Here is a 17,226-nt window from a genome sequence, read left to right as displayed (position 1 = left end):
AGACAGAGGGAGAGAGAGAGAGAGAAAGGGAGTTGAGTGAAAGAGAGTAGAGAGAGAGAGAGAGAGAGAGAGAGAAAGGGAGTTGAGTGAAAGAGAGTAGAGAGAGAGAGAGAGAGAGAGAGAGAGAGAAAGGGAGTTGAGTGAAAGAGAGTAGAGAGAGAGGGAGAGAGAGTAGAGAAAGAGAGAGAGAGAGAGAGAGAGAGAGAGAGAGAGAGGGAGTTGAGTGAAAGAGAGAGAGAGAGAGAGAGGCTGGTGAGGGAACGACTGTTTTAGAGTTATCAGAGCGGTGCAACGACAGAAACCTCTGTCTCAACATCAGCGAATCTACGGTGATGATTGCAGGAGGATGACCACGCCCCCTCATACATCGGCGCACCTCGCGGACGAGACGATCTGATCCCTTCGCACTAAGACAGTGATGAAATCTGCTCGTCAGAGGCTCAGGAAGTTCGATCTCCTCCCGAAAATCCTGATCAGCTTCTACACATGCGGCATACAGAAGATCCTGACTGTCTGGTTTGGCGGCTGCTCCCTCCAGAGAGACGCGAGAGCAGCTGAACTCGTTACTGCCAACAAACTCGCAGCCTTACAGCACGACGTCTACACACACACACACACACACACACACACACACACACACACACACACACACACACACACACACACGACGCAAAATCTCCACAGACCGCAATCACGCTGCACACGGACTGTTTATCGCTCAAATATCGAAAAAAATCGAATAATCTAATGAGTATTAGCACGATTAATCGACTAATCAGAGATTAATTCTACAGTTAATTAGGTTTTAATCGATTATTCAACTTCTGCAATGGGTTATAAAGTTGTGTTACGTTCATTCTAACTAATAAACAAAAACAAGGAAATCCCTCCGTCTTTTCAAAATGTCTTTCAATGAACTTAACGCCAACCGAATAAGCCGACGTCCTTCACGTTTTTCGTTCAAACGATGTTGTCCAAAAAAACTCAAAAGCACAAACGCAAACTCTCACCGTGGTTTTAACCTTTTTGGCTTAAAGAAGAATTTAAAAATAAATTCAGAATAAATAAATCTCAGCTAAAAAAAAAAAAACAGGTTTGAACAGAAAAGATGTGGCTTAACTAAAAGCCGAGACTCTTACTGACAAACAGAGCTTTTATTCTTGGATGAACTATCCCTTTAACGTTTGTTTGTTTGTTTGTTTGTTTTCACAAGCATCACTCCTGGAGTTCCTCGGCATTACGATAAACACCAGACTAGACCAGAGCTATGTCGAGCGTTTAAACCACGCTAACTTCTCATGCATGTTTTGCTCCTATGGAACATGGCCAGTTCCGTCTTGCGAGCGTTGACGGCATTTTTTGTTTTTAATTTCGTAAAACTTTCGCACGCGTTGCTGTATCGACTCCGTTTGGACATTTTCTCTCAGCGCCGTTTCTGCTTCTAGTGGACCGCGACCCGGCAGGCTGCTTTACAGTCCAGCGGTTAAACCACGTCATTGCCGGACCTTAAATCAGGATCTACGAGATCAAACGACTATTCGACAACAAAAATATAAAATACGTGTCGACAATTTTTGATCGTTGATAACGTCGAGTAATCGTTTCGGCCCTACTGCTCACCAGACCATATGAACCGTCTCTAGTAAACTTATTCCTGTTTGTAATTCACCGCTTGAATAAATGTCGATTACAGTAGCAGAGATAATAATTATAATATTTCTGGGTTTCGTTCTGTTACGAAAAGCTGTGCCTTTTATTAATTTTATGAGTTAATTTAGGTTTAATTTATATCTGCGTAGCACGTCCTCGTGCTTTCTTTAGACTCTAAAAGGAATCTTTGGTAACTCTGACACTCTCTCCACACGCCCTTTCAGTTTCTTCTCCTTCCTCGTTCTTATCTGTGATTTTTTTTTACTGTGCTGTGATTGATGTATAAGGTTTGTTTGCTTGCAATGTCATTAGAACAATGTTTGAACTCCAGAGCCTTAGATCTGTTGCTTAGGTCGCAGTTTAATAAAATAGTTTATTATTAGAAAATGTATTCTGGGTTGAGCGAGCGGCGCCGGACCTTCTCCGCTCCGGTGGAATCGTCGGCGCTCCGCTCACATGCTCCGGTTTTCTATCTGCAGGCCATCAGGATCCGGAATAAACTGTAATCCCTTCAGTATTACATTCCTTCTTTCACTCTGTCACTCATTCCTCAACTCCCTCTCTCTCTCACACACACACACACACACACACACACACACACACACACACACACACACACACACACTCGTCACATGTTTCTGTCACTTTTGGGCATGTTGCGATATTTCCAAGCGCATTATTACAGCTTTACCGAGTCCTGTCTCTGTGCTATTTATTTATTTATTTATTTGTTTGTTTGTTTGTTTGTTTGTTTGTTTATTTATTTATTTATTACACACTTGATGCTACTACATCTAATTTAATTGGAAATATTTTTTTAATTTTAGTTGCTACTTCGCAACACACTGTAAATAATCTCTTTCCCCTTCTTTCCTCTCTTCTCTCCCTTTATCTTCTGATGTATATTTTATTTTTTATTTATTTTTTATAATAATTGCACAGCTGTAAAGTACTCGAGCCTCGCGACAAACATTTCAACGTAATACAACGGACATTTTGTGCACGTTTTTAATCTCAAGCGAAGTAAACGAAACCCAAGTCAAACACAGAAACTAGTTAAATGCACACACACACACACACACACACACACACACACACACACACACACACACACACACACACACACGATAAGACTCCATTACAGTGTATTTGCACAGGAACAACATTAACACACAGCGACTGAACACAAAGTGACACGGGTTTCTTTAATGTCACTCACAGCAGAGAAAATACAGACCATAATAATCACTGACACGTCACCGAGGCGCTCAGCGCTGGGCGTCGATACGATTATTATTATTATTATTATTATTATTATTATTTATTGTTGTTACAATACACTTTTATGACACACTGCAGTTTAAAAAAAATAAATAAAAAAATTACAAACCATCTGAATGTGAAAATATTCTTTTGTAATTATTATAAACAATAATTTTTTATTTAATGCAAAAATATATTTTGTAATTATTATAAACAATAATTTTTTATTTAATGCAAAAATATATTTTGTAATTATTATAAACAATAATTTTTTTATTTAATGCAAAAATATATTTAGTAATTATTATAAACAATAATTTTTTTATTTAATGCAAAAATATTCTTTTGTAATTATTGTAAACAATAATGTTTTTATTTAATAATTATTTAATAAATAATCAAATGTTAGCATTATGTAATTTTATATTATTTATAAAATTGATTCACTTTTTTTCCCCACTCTAACTAGCTAATTTTTTTTATTTGCATTAATTTTATACTATTTTATTTATTGCACTTTTGGGTAATAAATAAAGTAATGCGAATTATAATATTTAAATATATTTTTTAATATTGTTAGAATAATTTTAAATCACTCCTCTTATTAATTATTATTATTATCTGACTTTTATTTTTGCCTGTTTCTTTCTTTTAAATATAAATATTTTATTATTTTATTTTATGATGCATTATCGTTTCTCCTTTTCAGTTTTATTATTTTTAGAAATTAAAAATATCCTCAAACTCAGTTTTGATTTTTTTTTAAAGCAATGTAACCTGCTGTTTATATCATGAAGCATTTCATGCGTGAGAAACGTTTTTAAGAATCATGATAAGATATTTTTTGAAAAGTCAAACACACTAATGTTCGTTATCGGAGTAAAAACCGATTAAAGCTGTTAAGCCAAGCGCAAAAAATAAAATAATAACAATGAAAGATAAATAGACAGGTAGATAGACGGAGCGACCCGGAGCGTGATTTTTTAAACCTGATTTCGATCTCTAATCTCAGAAACGTTTTAGATTAATGTTTACATGCACGAGGAGTTTTAATGCCTGGAGTCAAACGTCTGCATTTCGACCCCGACGAGCTCCGACACGTCCACGCCATTCCCCTCGCTCTGAAAAAATAAATAATGCGAAATGTGGGAAAGGCTGAAGTAGAAAAAAAAATTCCTGACTGTTTGCATCACCTGTCAGGAATTCCTAAGAGAGAATTCCTTGGCTAATGTCCTAAAGGCACGAGTTTCGGGTTAAAAACAGACGTTAGAGGAATCCAGTCTGCAGCCGTTATGGTGAGACGCAGAGCCGGACGCGAACGTGCTTCGTCTTGTTGTGGCATTTATGGAAATTGTGCAATGCAAAAGACGTTGTTGGGAAAATGCGGATTCTCGGAAACACTTTCCAAGCTCAACCTCGGTTGAGAGAACAAAACTTCCCAAGCTCATCCGCTGGAAACTGCGGATTCTCCCAGTTCCACACGCTCGTCCTCGTCTTCTTAAATTATGATTTCCTACATTTTTGCACTTCATTCTGCAATTTCATATCAATTAAAAGAATTTCAGATCTGTTCTGCTGACGCTCGGCCGTTTCCTGACTCCTGATTGGCTGATGCTATCGTATAAAAACGTTATTTTCGTCCTCGTCACGCACGCATCCTGTTCACGAGTACGCACTTTAACCTTTTCCTGTCCCTGATGATAAAGTGATTTATTTGTTAATAAAGCGACGCATGTTGGTTATTAAAGTGCTGAGTGGACGTGGACGTGGAGTCAGCAGGATTATATCAACACCTACAGAAACCAGAACTAACGATAATAATAATAATAATAAAAGTAACTGAAAGAGTGAGGAATAGAGATAATTTTAGGAAAAGAACATTTCCTCTTTGCAGACCTCAGGGCACCGTTTCTGCTTTTGTTTTCTTCTCTGCCAAGAGATTTGTTTCAGCTGGCGAACAAGAGAAAGAAAAACACGCAAGTGCCGCTGCAGCGCATGCGAACCTACAGGGAGATGAAGAAGATGAGGAAGATGAGGACGATGAGGAAGATGAAGATGAGGACGATGAGGGAGTCGGTGTGATTCAGTACGAGAGGAAACATGAATGAAGACGTCGCACAGCGAGTGAGATATATTTAGCTCAGACACTCAGAAAGCGAGCGTTCCTTCTCACAGAGACAGGAAGTGAATCAGCTGAGAAACACAAATGTTTATCAGAATTTTTTGTTTTTGCAAAAGAGAAGTGAAGCGACTGCAGAGGGAACTGAGAGACGAGTGTGTGGTTCTTTATTTTGCACACAGACTGAAATGTTATCTGTGTTTTTTTGTTCCTAGTGGTTTCTGAATTAGAGACACTCGCTGTGCTGCTACAAGCGTTCTCCATAAACACACGGCCGGGATCGCAAACCCGAGCTGCGTCAATCCATCCATCCATCCATCCATCCATCCATGCAATCAACCATCTCTCTTCCTACACATCCATCTGCTCATCTGTCCATCTGCTCACCTACCCATCCATCCACCTACTCATCTAACCAGCCATCAAACCATGGATCCATCCAATCATCTATACCTCTTCCTACCCATCCATCCACTCACCTATCCATTCATCCATCCGTCCATCCACCCACCAATCCATCCATCCATCCACATACCCATTCAACTACTCATCAAACTATGGAACCATCCATTCATCTATACCTCTTCCTGCCCATCCATCCACTCACCTACCCATTTATCCATCCATCCATCCACCCACCTACCCATCCAACCATCCATCCATCCATCCATCCAACTACTCATCAAACTATGGATCCATCCAAACATCTATCCCTCTTCCTATCCATCCATCCACTCACCTATCCATCCATCTATTCATCCATCCACCTACCCATCCAACTACTCATGAAACTATGGATCCATCCAAACATCTATCCCTCTTCCTATCCATCCATCCACTCACCTATCCATTCATCCATCCACCTACCCATTTATCCATCCATCCATCCATCCACCCACCTACCCATCCATCCATCCAACTACTCATCAAACTATGGATCCATCCACTCACCTATCCATCTATTCATCCATCCAACTACCCATCCAACTATTCATCAAACCATGGATCCATCCAATCATCTATCCAACTATCTCTCTACCTACCCATCCATCAGTCCATCCAGCTACTAGCCCATCCATCCATCCATTGAAGCACATATTCATCCGATCATCTATCCATTCAGCTCATCAACTCATCCACTGCATCCTACTATCTACCCATTTTCCATCCATCTATCAATCTGTCTTTGACTCTGATTGGCTTTATGCATGTCCATGGCCGAGTATTTCGAAACCAAGTAACCTGAGATAGTTAAGGGACACGCCCACTAGTGACCAGCTAGTATGTGTTTGAAGGCAGAACCGTACAGGAAGTGATTCGTGTTGCAGTGAAAATGTTCCGTTGGGGACGAGGTTAGAGGGGTGCCAAAACTTTGTGCAGCACGACAGTACAGCGTGACCTGATGAATTGGCAGCTTCTAAAGGTGACCCAGAACCCACAAGCCCTCATCAGGTTCATGCTGATGTGACGGACACGCCTCGACAGAACGACACGCGAGGTTTAATTAGTTAGCGACAAATCCACAGGCGTGTGTTTGAGTTTAAAAACAGAAACAGTAACACAGCTACGGTGTGATGACGTGGTGTTGATCCTCACACGCCGGGAAAACAATCGGCTTCACCGGTCCCGATGTTTCACGAGAAGCCCTTTAGCGTGATGCCGGCTCTGTGTGAGAACCTCTGCTGTGCTCCGGACGCAGCTCCGTGATAACACAACAAAAGCATTTGCAAGGAAAATGCTGCACATCTCGCTTATTCAAATATCAGGAAAGTCAAATTGCAGCCACACGAGCAGGGGAAAGAGAAACATGGCTGAAGGAGCAGACGTGAGTGTAAATACAGACGAGTCCATTATCGAGCTCCTCAGTGTGCAGCAGTGTGTTTTAGCTCAACCTTATAATTCTACACGGCTACAGAGTCACATAAACTCTGCTGAACTCCAGTCCTGTAGTGCGACAGAGGAACGTTGGTGCAATAAAAACACCTCACGCTTTTCTTCTTTCTGAGAATCCCTGCTTCAGAACCCGAGCATCAGCCTCTCCATCATTTCTAAAAAGAGGAAATGTCTGGGATTGAAGGTAATAAAATTGTCTGGGAATAAAAGAATGTCTGGGATTTGGAGAGAGAGAGAGAGAGAGAGAGAGAGAGAGAGAGAGAGAGAGAGAGAGAGTGTAACTGGGATTGAGAGAGACTGTCTGGGATTAGGACTGAGAGAGAGAGAGAAAGAAAGAAAGAGAGAGAGAGAGAGACTGGGATTGAGGGAGAAACTGGGATAGGGAGAGAGAGAGAGAGAGAGAGAGAGAGAGAGACTGTCTGGGATTGGGATTGGGATTGAGAGAGAGAGTGAGAGAGAGAGAGAGAGAGAGAGAGAGTCTGGGATTGAGAGAGAGAGAGAGAGAGTGAGAGAGAGAGTCTGGGATAGAGAGAGAGAGAGAGAGAGAGTCTGGGATAGAGAGAGAGAGAGAGAGAGAGAGAGTCTGGGATAGAGAGAGAGAGAGAGAGTCTGGGATTGAGAGAGAGAGAGAGAGAGAGAGAGTCTGGGATTGAGAGAGAGAGAGAGAGAGAGAGAGAGAGAGAGGGAGAGAGAGAGAGAGAGAGAGAGAGAGTCTGGGATTGAGGGTAAAGGAGAGAGAGAGAGAGAGAGAGAGAGAGAGAGGGAGGGAGAGAGAGAGAGAGAGAGAGAGCGTGGGGAACAGGACTGAGGCTTTGCTGTCTGTTTTATTTTATATTTATCTTTTCATTCGAAACTGTCCAGTTTATAACCACCTCCCTCACCAAGATACACACACACACACACACACACACACACACCCTATACACACACACACACACACACACACACACACCACACAAACACACACACCACACAAACACAAACACACACACCCTGTACACACACACACACACACTCTAAGGCAATACTCTTCAGTGAGGTTTGGTGTAAGTCAGAAAGAATGAGTCACTGAGTGATGAGAACATCGTGTGTGTGTGTGTGTGTGTGTGTGTGTGTGTGTGTGTGTGTGTGTGTGTGTGTGTATGGTGTGTGTGTGTATGGTGTGTGTGTGTGTGTGTGTGTGTATATATATGGTGTGTGTTCTGAGGTAACGCCCGAGGGAACACCTGCCTAAACGAGTTTAGAGCCAATTAAACATCCACAATCCCTCTGACACACAGATCACCTGAGTCTTCACACACACCTGAGGGAAACTTCACCGTCACCGGGAAATAAAAACCACCTTCACGTGTTAATTACTTACAATAAACAAACAAATAAACAAACAAACAAATAACTTTTTAAATATGTGCTTAAATATTAATGAGTCTAGAGCTAGGAGATTTATTTATATAGATTTTTTTAATAATTACAAACTCTGATTAGAAGCAGATGCTAAAATTTTGTGCTCAAACTTTAGAATGTAAAATTAAATTTATTTACAAAATTTAATTAAATAATTTCCCTCCTTTTCAGTGTTAAATAATTTATTATAATAATTGTAATAAAAAATATTATTAAATGACTTTTTGCTGCCAGTTTTTCATGATAATGAAATGTCTGGAAATGTCTTTATTAGTAAAAAAAAGAAAAAAAAAAAAGATAAAAATCACAAAATATCATAAAAAAAACTTTTATTATTCACTTTAAATTTTCAGCTTAATTTTTATTCATTTTCAAATATATATATTTTTTTTATTTCTTACTTTAAGCCTACTTTTAGTGTGTTTAGATTAAGATTTTTGTTGTTGTTTTTTTTTTAAAAAAAACATTAAGCAACACGAGAGTCATTTATCCAAAAAATAAAAAAAAAAATAAAATAAAAAAATTCAGGAATCCTGTTTTAATAAACTTGAGTAAAGCAACTAAAGCTACAACTTGAGAACCTAAGACATGACAATGTGAATTTTTTTTTTTTTTTTTTTAGCATTTAAAAACATCAGTATTATATATTTTTAAAAAAATTATGTATCAGGAAAAAAAAGCTGAATTTAATGAATTTACATTTATTTAATTTTTTGAAAAAAAAAAATTACGTAAAAACAAGACTTCCTAAAAACATTTACGCTACTGAACAAGAAGAAAAAAAAAACTAATAAAAAAAATTGAAAAAGTTAAAATTTAAAAAAAAAAAAAAGATGAAATCTCACCATCAGATCAGTTGCTTTCAATCCAAGTTAAAAAATAAATAAATAAATAAATAAAAACCACGATACTACTGATATCATGAAATCGATATCATCGTCATCATCAGCTCTCGTACGAACGATGTTATTGTTTTCTTACCTTCGGGTAGTCGAGCTCGAAGAAGGTCTCGAGGTTACTGACGAGATTCGGGTCGACGCCTTTCAGGGGTTTGAGCAGCGACACTCCGGCCAGTTTGCTGTACGGCTGCTTATCGCTGCTCTTCTTATTGAGATGCAAGCGGCTGCGGAGGGAAAAAATTATTACGTTTAGTGAACGTTAGCGCTACGGTCTCCATAGCAACAAGACACAGGATTCGAAGAGGCGACATGCTGAAAACAAAAACAAAAAAATTTTTTTGAGTTAATTAAGAGAAGGTGCACCGCCATCCTGCTCCGACTAAAGTGACTTTAACGCACCTGACGTCATAATTACAACTTCCTGACTCACAAGTACAAGCTTCCCGACTCAAGTCAGTACTCGTGAGTACGAACTTCCCAACCCGTAAGTACGAACTTCCCGACCCGTGAGTACGAACTTCCCGACCCGTGAGTACGAACTTCCCGACTCGTGAGTACGAACTTCCCGACTCGTGAGTACGAACTTCCCGACTCAAGTAAGTACTCGTGAGTACGAACTTCCCGACCCGCGAGTACGAACTTCCCGACCCGCGAGCACGAACTTCCCGACCCGCGAGCACGAACTTCCCGACCCGCGAGCACGAACTTCCCGACCCGCGAGCACGAACTTCCCGACCCGCGAGTACAAACTTCCCGACTCGCGAGTACAAACTTCCCGACTCAAGTAAGTACTCGTGAGTACGAACTTCCCGACTCAAGTAAGTACTCGTGAGTACGAACTTCCCGACCCGTGAGTATGAACTTCCCGACTCGCGAGTACGAGCTTCCCAGGAGGAGTTTTAAAGGCGTGGCTAAATGTACATGTCATGAATATGCTTGGAAATTTACGCCTCATCTGCATTTAGCAACGTAGTAACAGAAGTACGAATAAAAATCTGTGAAACTTTTATAAATCTTTAGTTTGTTTTGCATTTAACTTGTTTTTTCACAAGTTATTAAGACACAACGTTACTAAAATCTCGCTAAAGGCTACGCGAGTTACACAACATGCTTTTATTATTTTGAGAAAATGAATGATGAGGATCCTCGGGGATTACAGGTGTAGAAACGCACTGTAGCTTCAATCCTCCAAAGTCATTACGAAACGATGGCTAGACTTTTTAATCCCTCTCTCTCTCTCTCTAACACACACACACACACACACACACACACACACACACACAGTAGCAATCAACCCTTACAACACAAACGCATAAGTACGTTGGTTTAACGTGGTTTTTTTTTTTTTTAATCTCGCAACTTTCTTACATCACATTTAACAGCAGCTAAAGACCAAATACCGAATAACACACAAACACAAACGTAAATCTTTCACATAAACAAAAACATTTTTAAAATTAATTTAAAATAGCGTAATTGGTTACAAGCAGCAGGAATTCGAGTACGTGATGAGAACTCGCATATTTTCCTCGCCGAGTACGCAAGCTGTCGAAACGAAACGTCAAAAATCCAAAATATTCTTCAGACAGGAAACACAGCTGCGCATTCAGTCTCTCAGCTCAATAAACTGTGAAATAATTTCTAAAATCTAATTAATTAAACATTTTTGCGAGGATGAAGTCGATCACAGCGGCCGCTGACGACAAAATTAGCATTTCATGATACTTTAAGACATTTTTTATGCTTCATACAGGAGCAAAAAGTAATCAAAAAAAGTATTTAAAAAAATGTAAAATAATAAATAAAATAATAAATAAAAAATATATTTTTTTGAAATATTTAAAAAAATAATCTGAGGGAAACTGAGTTTGGGGGATAACACTGAAAAGGAGGAAAAATTACTTTTATTTATTTATTTATTTATTTATTTATTAGTAATTAGGTGTAATTTAATGTTTTATAATTTAAAGATTCCGTACAAAATTTTTAGCCAATCATCTGCCTCCAATCCCAGTTTTTAACTGTTTTTAAAAAAAAAAAAAAAAAAAAAAGATAAAGCTATTAAAAAAATCGCCGCCGAGACGCATTAATATATTTTTTTTGTAAGTAATTAACATTCGAATGAATTTTAAAGTAATTTGACGCCCGTCATCCGGAATAATTCTTTTAATTCTTTTTAACATCTTTGGAGATTTTTCAGTTAGACGTTTGTGTAAAATTTTGACAATGACATAATTTTGTAGCACAAATCTTTATTTTGCGTTAATCTCAGGTGCTAAAAACAGTTTTTCCAGTTTTAAGATGCACCATAACTCGTCTCGATATACGATTTAGTTAACAAACTGACGGCAAAACAGAAGCGCCGCATTAATAAACCCTAAAAATTAAGAATGTTTTATGGCACTTTTTGAATTTTAATGTCAACAAAAACAAAATTCTTTTGAATATTAATTAAAAAATTAATATCAAATCGGCTGCATCAATACAGTGCCATTACGGAGACACGATGAAAAAAAATGACATTCCCATAATTCAGAGCGCGCGTGTGTGTGTGTGTGTGTGTGTGTGTGTGTGTGTGTGTGTGTTTGCACATTAACGATAATGCGTTTCTCAGCTTCTTCTTAACGATGTCCATGAGAGACGTTCAGATCTTCTGCGCTCGATAAGAATGAAGTAATAAAACACACAAAGTATCGTGCATTAATATTAACGACAACTTGTTTATTTAAATGTTTACACACACGCAGAGTCTCTCTCTCTCTGTCTTATGTGTGTGTGTGTGTGTGTGTGTGTGTGTGTGTGTGTGTACAGCATGAATCAGCAGTGTGTTAACAAGCGTAAAGGAGAGATCAGAGACATGAGGTGATCCAACAGGTTGAGCTGTAGATCCAGTTTCACACACACACACACACACACACACGGAGCCTCCCATAGTTTCACCATGACATCTATGCGTGTGCGTGTGTGTGTGTGTGTGTGTGTGTGTGTGTGTGTGTGTGTGTTAGTGGCAAAAAAATAATAATAATAATAAAAAATGTGATATTTAAATTCAACTATCTGGTGAAAATGAAAGTAAAAATTTATTACGTAATCTCCTCGTATATAAAACAAAAAACGAAAGAAAACTGTTCTTCTTTCTGCGGGATTAGTTGCTCCAGACGTGTGTGTGTGTGTGTGTGTGTCTATGTGTGTGTGTGTGTGTGTGTGTGTGTGTGTGTGTGTGTGTGTGTGTTAAGACGACGTACGTAATAATTATGAAACATAAAATCACGCAGATGGGCATGTCTTCACCACACACACACACCTCATTTTAACACACACACACACACACACACACACACACACACACCGATTGTTTCAATCTTTATTATAAGCGCTTGTTGTAGGGGGCGTGGCCAAGCTTGATCATCAGCAGGTCACATGACTCGTGCTACAAACTCGATAACGTCCCTGAAAATCCCCGAGTGCTTCCTGGAGCGTCTTTTTATTCCGAGGATAAAATAAAGCACAAAACGTTCAGACGGGACAGAAATTCCCTGGAGTAAAATCCCAGAGCTACTCCGGGAATAATTACAACACACGGAAAACTAATCCCGTCTGAATACGGCTTTAGTGAAAATAGCGGCTATAAGAAATAAACGTTTTATACACGTCCGTTTCCCTTTCAAAGAAGCTGCTTTCTAGTGAAAATTTTTTTTGCGTTCAGTTTGTTCACTGCTTAAGTTCAGAAATTTAGAAAGGTGTAACGTATCACCGTAGCAACAGTTCAAAAATCGTAAACGCAGAAAAAACGTAAACACTACAGTTAAAATGTACCTCTGTAAATATGTCTGATAAAATAATGAAAAAAAATTAATAAAAAGTAAGTTACATTAAATCCTAAATGTTCTGCAAAAATTCCTGAAATTTCTGTTGATTGCGATAAAATTCCGATATCTTTGTTTTTTTTCCTTAAAGAAAAGCGCTACTTCCCCACCCCCCCACCTCCCCAGAGTGCTCTGCTGTAAATTTCAGAGCTTTATCTGATTACTGACGTTAACATTCAGCCTTCACGCTGAGTATTTATCCGCGGAAATTCCTGGAATGAAGCCTGTTGGTTTGGAGAACATGCCACAGCTGGCTTTGAATGCAGAGCGGAAAACCGAGCCTCACTTCCACATCGCCGTTTCCTGCACGCCCATTTCTGGACGCGGTTTCGGGAAGAACCTGGACTCTTTCCCATCACTGCGTAATGAACCTCCCAAAAGACGTCCTGCTCTGTCCGTCATCTCTATTTTAACGCGGCACAGACTCGTCATAAACGTTCCCAGCATTCCGTATTTTCTCTGGATTCCCACACGGATGAGGAGAGAGACGACGGATGATGAGGAAAGCGTTCGGGACTCGCGAGGACATTTTACTTTTTCGGGGGTTTGTTCAGAACCTGACATCGGAGGATGAAGTTTCACTGCTTCTGCGTACGAAAATAAATCCGCACGCTCACGGAACACGGATTCGTAAATAAATCCGTGACGGATTGTAGGATAAAGTCAGGAAGAAGTCTGACTCCGGAGCTGAGCGATGTGACAAAAATATCAGATCACCAAACGCAAAGGCATTTCTACGAAACGTGATATTTACCACGACGTACAAGCTTTCAAACGTTCTCCCAATTTAAAAATAAATAAATAAATAAATAAAGTATCAACTGATTTATTTATGATCTACAAAAATAATTATTTTTATATAAAAAAAAATAGTGTAAAAAATAAATACTTAACACTCATAAGGAGAAAAAAAATCTGTTTATCTTTTTAAAATTTAAATTTTTTTTATTATATTTATCTTCGAAAATACATTATTTAATAAGGAAAAAGAAAAAAAATTATTCTCCTTTATGATCTTTTTTTTTATTTTAATGCTTTTAATATTTTATCGTTACTATCAGCTCCTTCCGATATTATTTTTTAAAATAATTCTTAAAAACATTTTAAATATAGTAAAATATTATCCTGCGATATCTCAGAAAAAAATATATCGAGACATAATTTATTACGATATTGATATTATATCGTCACTAAACTTTTACGCTTTTACATTTGATTCGTTTTAAAATGTTAATTTCAGCGTAACTCACTCCGAGGAAAACGCTATCTACCCTCTTCCACATACATGACCTGACAGACGTCCCTGATTGGCCAGTGTCTCTGTGATTGACATGGGAGAGAGAATAAGCCCCTCCCACCCACAGAGCACGTACAATTTCGCTCTCTGGCTGCGGCATCGTCGGGTTTCGAACTTGCGATCTCCGTACGCGTTTTCATTGCGCCGCTCCGTAGGAACAGTTTTAATTTTTAAAAAGTGTTTATTTACAACTTAAATTTTTTTAATCATATATAAAGTTAGTCAGTGAATCTGTGATAATCTATAACAAATAAATACAAATAAAACCCCACGTTAATCATCTCGTACGAAAGTTACTATATATACGGATCATCGTTCTGTCGTTACGTTACATTTCACTTTCGTACGTAAAATAAATAATATAAATGTAACTTAAACGTAAACGAAAGTTACTTGTGTTTACGGTGTATAAAACGTTCTCAATAAAAGAAATATTTAGTATTTAAAAAAAACTTGGAATCATCGTTGATTTATTGTTTTGTCTAAAATTTATTTACTGGTGAAATTTCACGTATTGGTGTGTTGTGTTTTTTTTTTTCTTCTATTTATTTTTGTCTTTACAATTTTCCCCGAAGCAGTAAACTAAAGGCAGGAGTTTATTTGATTAGCGTGTTAGCGATACGCCAAACCACTTCCTCCTGATGTTTACTTCACAATTTTTGTTTGACTTTAGATTAAAATCGCTATCTGGTTAAAGATTAAACTGATCCTCGGAGAACAGCTAACGCACTAGATGTGTTCAGAGAGCAGATATATCTAAATGCCACAGGAAGTCACCACACTCGCTGTGTTGGCGTTTTTATCTGACGAAACTCCTGCCATGTGACCACAGCATATAGAACAACGTCTACAGCTGAATAAAACAGAAATGAGAAAGACAAGTGTGTGATCAGTCCATGTGTCGACTCTGAATCAGAGCAAATTTGATTCTTTTGATTAAAAACGTCCTTGTAAAACTCCTTCAGAAAAACTGCGAAGGAAAAACAAACAAAACGAAGCGTGGGTCGAAATCACGGAAAACACCGGTGCTAAATAAACGACGTAGCTAAACGTTATAATAAATAAACGTTTAAAATATTTCATGTTTATTTATTTTAACACACACACACGGCATTTCTGCAGCGCTACAGCTCAAAAAACACGGCAAATCTGATTCACTTCCTGTAGTCGACTCAATTCAGGAGTCGATTCGCTTGGAAGTTCACTCGGGATCATCGCACTCGGTTCCTGATTAAAGAACCGCACCGAGGTTCCATCCGTTCGTTTAACGATGTTTGGCGTGAAACTAAAACCAAACGACAAATGAATCAAAAGAATCAAAAGAATCAATTTCACTCTGATTCAGAATCAACACACAGACTAATAAGTGTGAAAGTGCAGTACGCTTTATTTAGATTAGCTACTGTTAGCTATTAGTATCTATTAGCCACGCTATTTCTCGCATTTCCACAAATGTTTATGCAACGTCGCTAACGGAGACGGAGCGTGAAAGAAGTTCACCAAAGAGCCATCTTAGGATTTAGTACGACTATCTAAAGCACTGACACTTCATGCAAAAAAACAAAAAAAAACAAAAACAAAACAACAACAACAAAAAAAACTGATCTAAGTTCACGCTAATAAGTGACATGTCGCTTGTAATATGTCGCTTGTGGGCGTGGCCTGTCCAGCGATTTTTTTTCCCTTTTCTGATGAGAAATGGTAGTAGCTAGCCTACATATTATCTTCTAAAGCTAACTATTTAAACACAAATTAAATAATGCACTAATGAGCGTGAAAATCGTATCAGGTGTCTGACGTACGTGTTACGATTTGCGTGAACTAATCGCAGGTTCCGAGTGAGGAACTGAAGAAACGTCGGACCGCAGGATTGGTCCGAGGAATCGTCCGAATTGTCCGAGTTTGGATTGGTCGCATGTCTAATGTGCATAGAACTGAAAAACAGATTGAAATCGTACATACTTAGACGTACGTAGAAAATGAACAAACGCTTTTTCGCTCGCTAGTATGAAGGTAGTTTTTGACAAATTACATGATCACTTGTAGGAAATAAAAAGATAACAACTGACACTTCAACACACACACACACACGAATCACAGAAGTGAGCTCAGACGTCCGACTTTCCGACACGAGATTCCGAAACAAAGCCACTCTTTTTATCCCGGTGAAGAGGAAACGCATCTCGCTCCTCTCTCGGCTTCAACGCCGCCTTTGTTATCCCGAGTGCTGCGTTATGATCTGATAAACCATCTCTCCGACACGCCGGAACACTCTCAGACTCGTTAACTCATTACGGTCATGAAGAATTCCCAGGAAATGAGCGAGGACATGGACGAGGAGTTTCGGAAAGCCGGATAAACAAACAAGCACTAAGTGGAGAAGTGAAGAACCTCGTGACTGGATTGTGGAGATTATTATTAAAACTGAAATTCTGCTTCTTCAACTTCCAAACAAATATGTTTTTAAATCTGCCAAGTTTCATGTGTAATCATGTTTCTGGAGATATTAAATCGTAAACATGGCGTCCCAGATACGACGTTTTGTTTATTTATATTATAAAATATCACGTACGTAAAGTTCAGTATCGTATCCGTAACAAAAACACGTCGCACTCGCAATCCGTATCGACGCAGCCGTAAACAAACCGTTAGCAATCAAGCAATGAGGAGTGTGTGTAGTTCTCAGAGTATTTAGTATTGTGTGTGTGTGTGTGTTAGGGCTGCACGATATTGAAGAAAAATGCGATATGCGATAACTCGTTAAATAATGCGATATGCGGTACAATAATGTTATAAATGCGTAAAATCCATTTAAATTTTATTGATATGCGTCGA

At 38.6% G+C, this 17,226-nt stretch overlaps 1 protein-coding gene across 2 annotated transcripts in view; it reads right to left on the bottom strand.

The window, feature by feature from the left end:
• ugcg (UDP-glucose ceramide glucosyltransferase) overlaps positions 1–17,226 on the bottom strand; it is a 44,217-nt gene that overhangs the window by 22,933 nt on the left and 4,058 nt on the right. Inside the window, exons 2-3 of one of the 2 annotated variants that reach the window (XM_053241108.1) lie at positions 9,443–9,452; positions 9,311–9,385 (exon numbers count right to left, since the gene is read on the bottom strand). In XM_053241108.1, the coding sequence (XP_053097083.1) occupies positions 9,311–9,385; positions 9,443–9,452 (85 nt within the window). Of the gene's footprint in view, positions 1–9,310; positions 9,453–17,226 lie in introns of both variants that reach the window. The other variant, XM_034312839.2, reaches the window with a different exon arrangement.

Source organism: Pangasianodon hypophthalmus, chromosome 17 (genome assembly GCF_027358585.1).
Source record: "Pangasianodon hypophthalmus isolate fPanHyp1 chromosome 17, fPanHyp1.pri, whole genome shotgun sequence".
Classification (NCBI taxonomy): domain Eukaryota; kingdom Metazoa; phylum Chordata; class Actinopteri; order Siluriformes; family Pangasiidae; genus Pangasianodon; species Pangasianodon hypophthalmus.
This window is presented reverse-complemented; position numbering and strand designations above follow the sequence as displayed.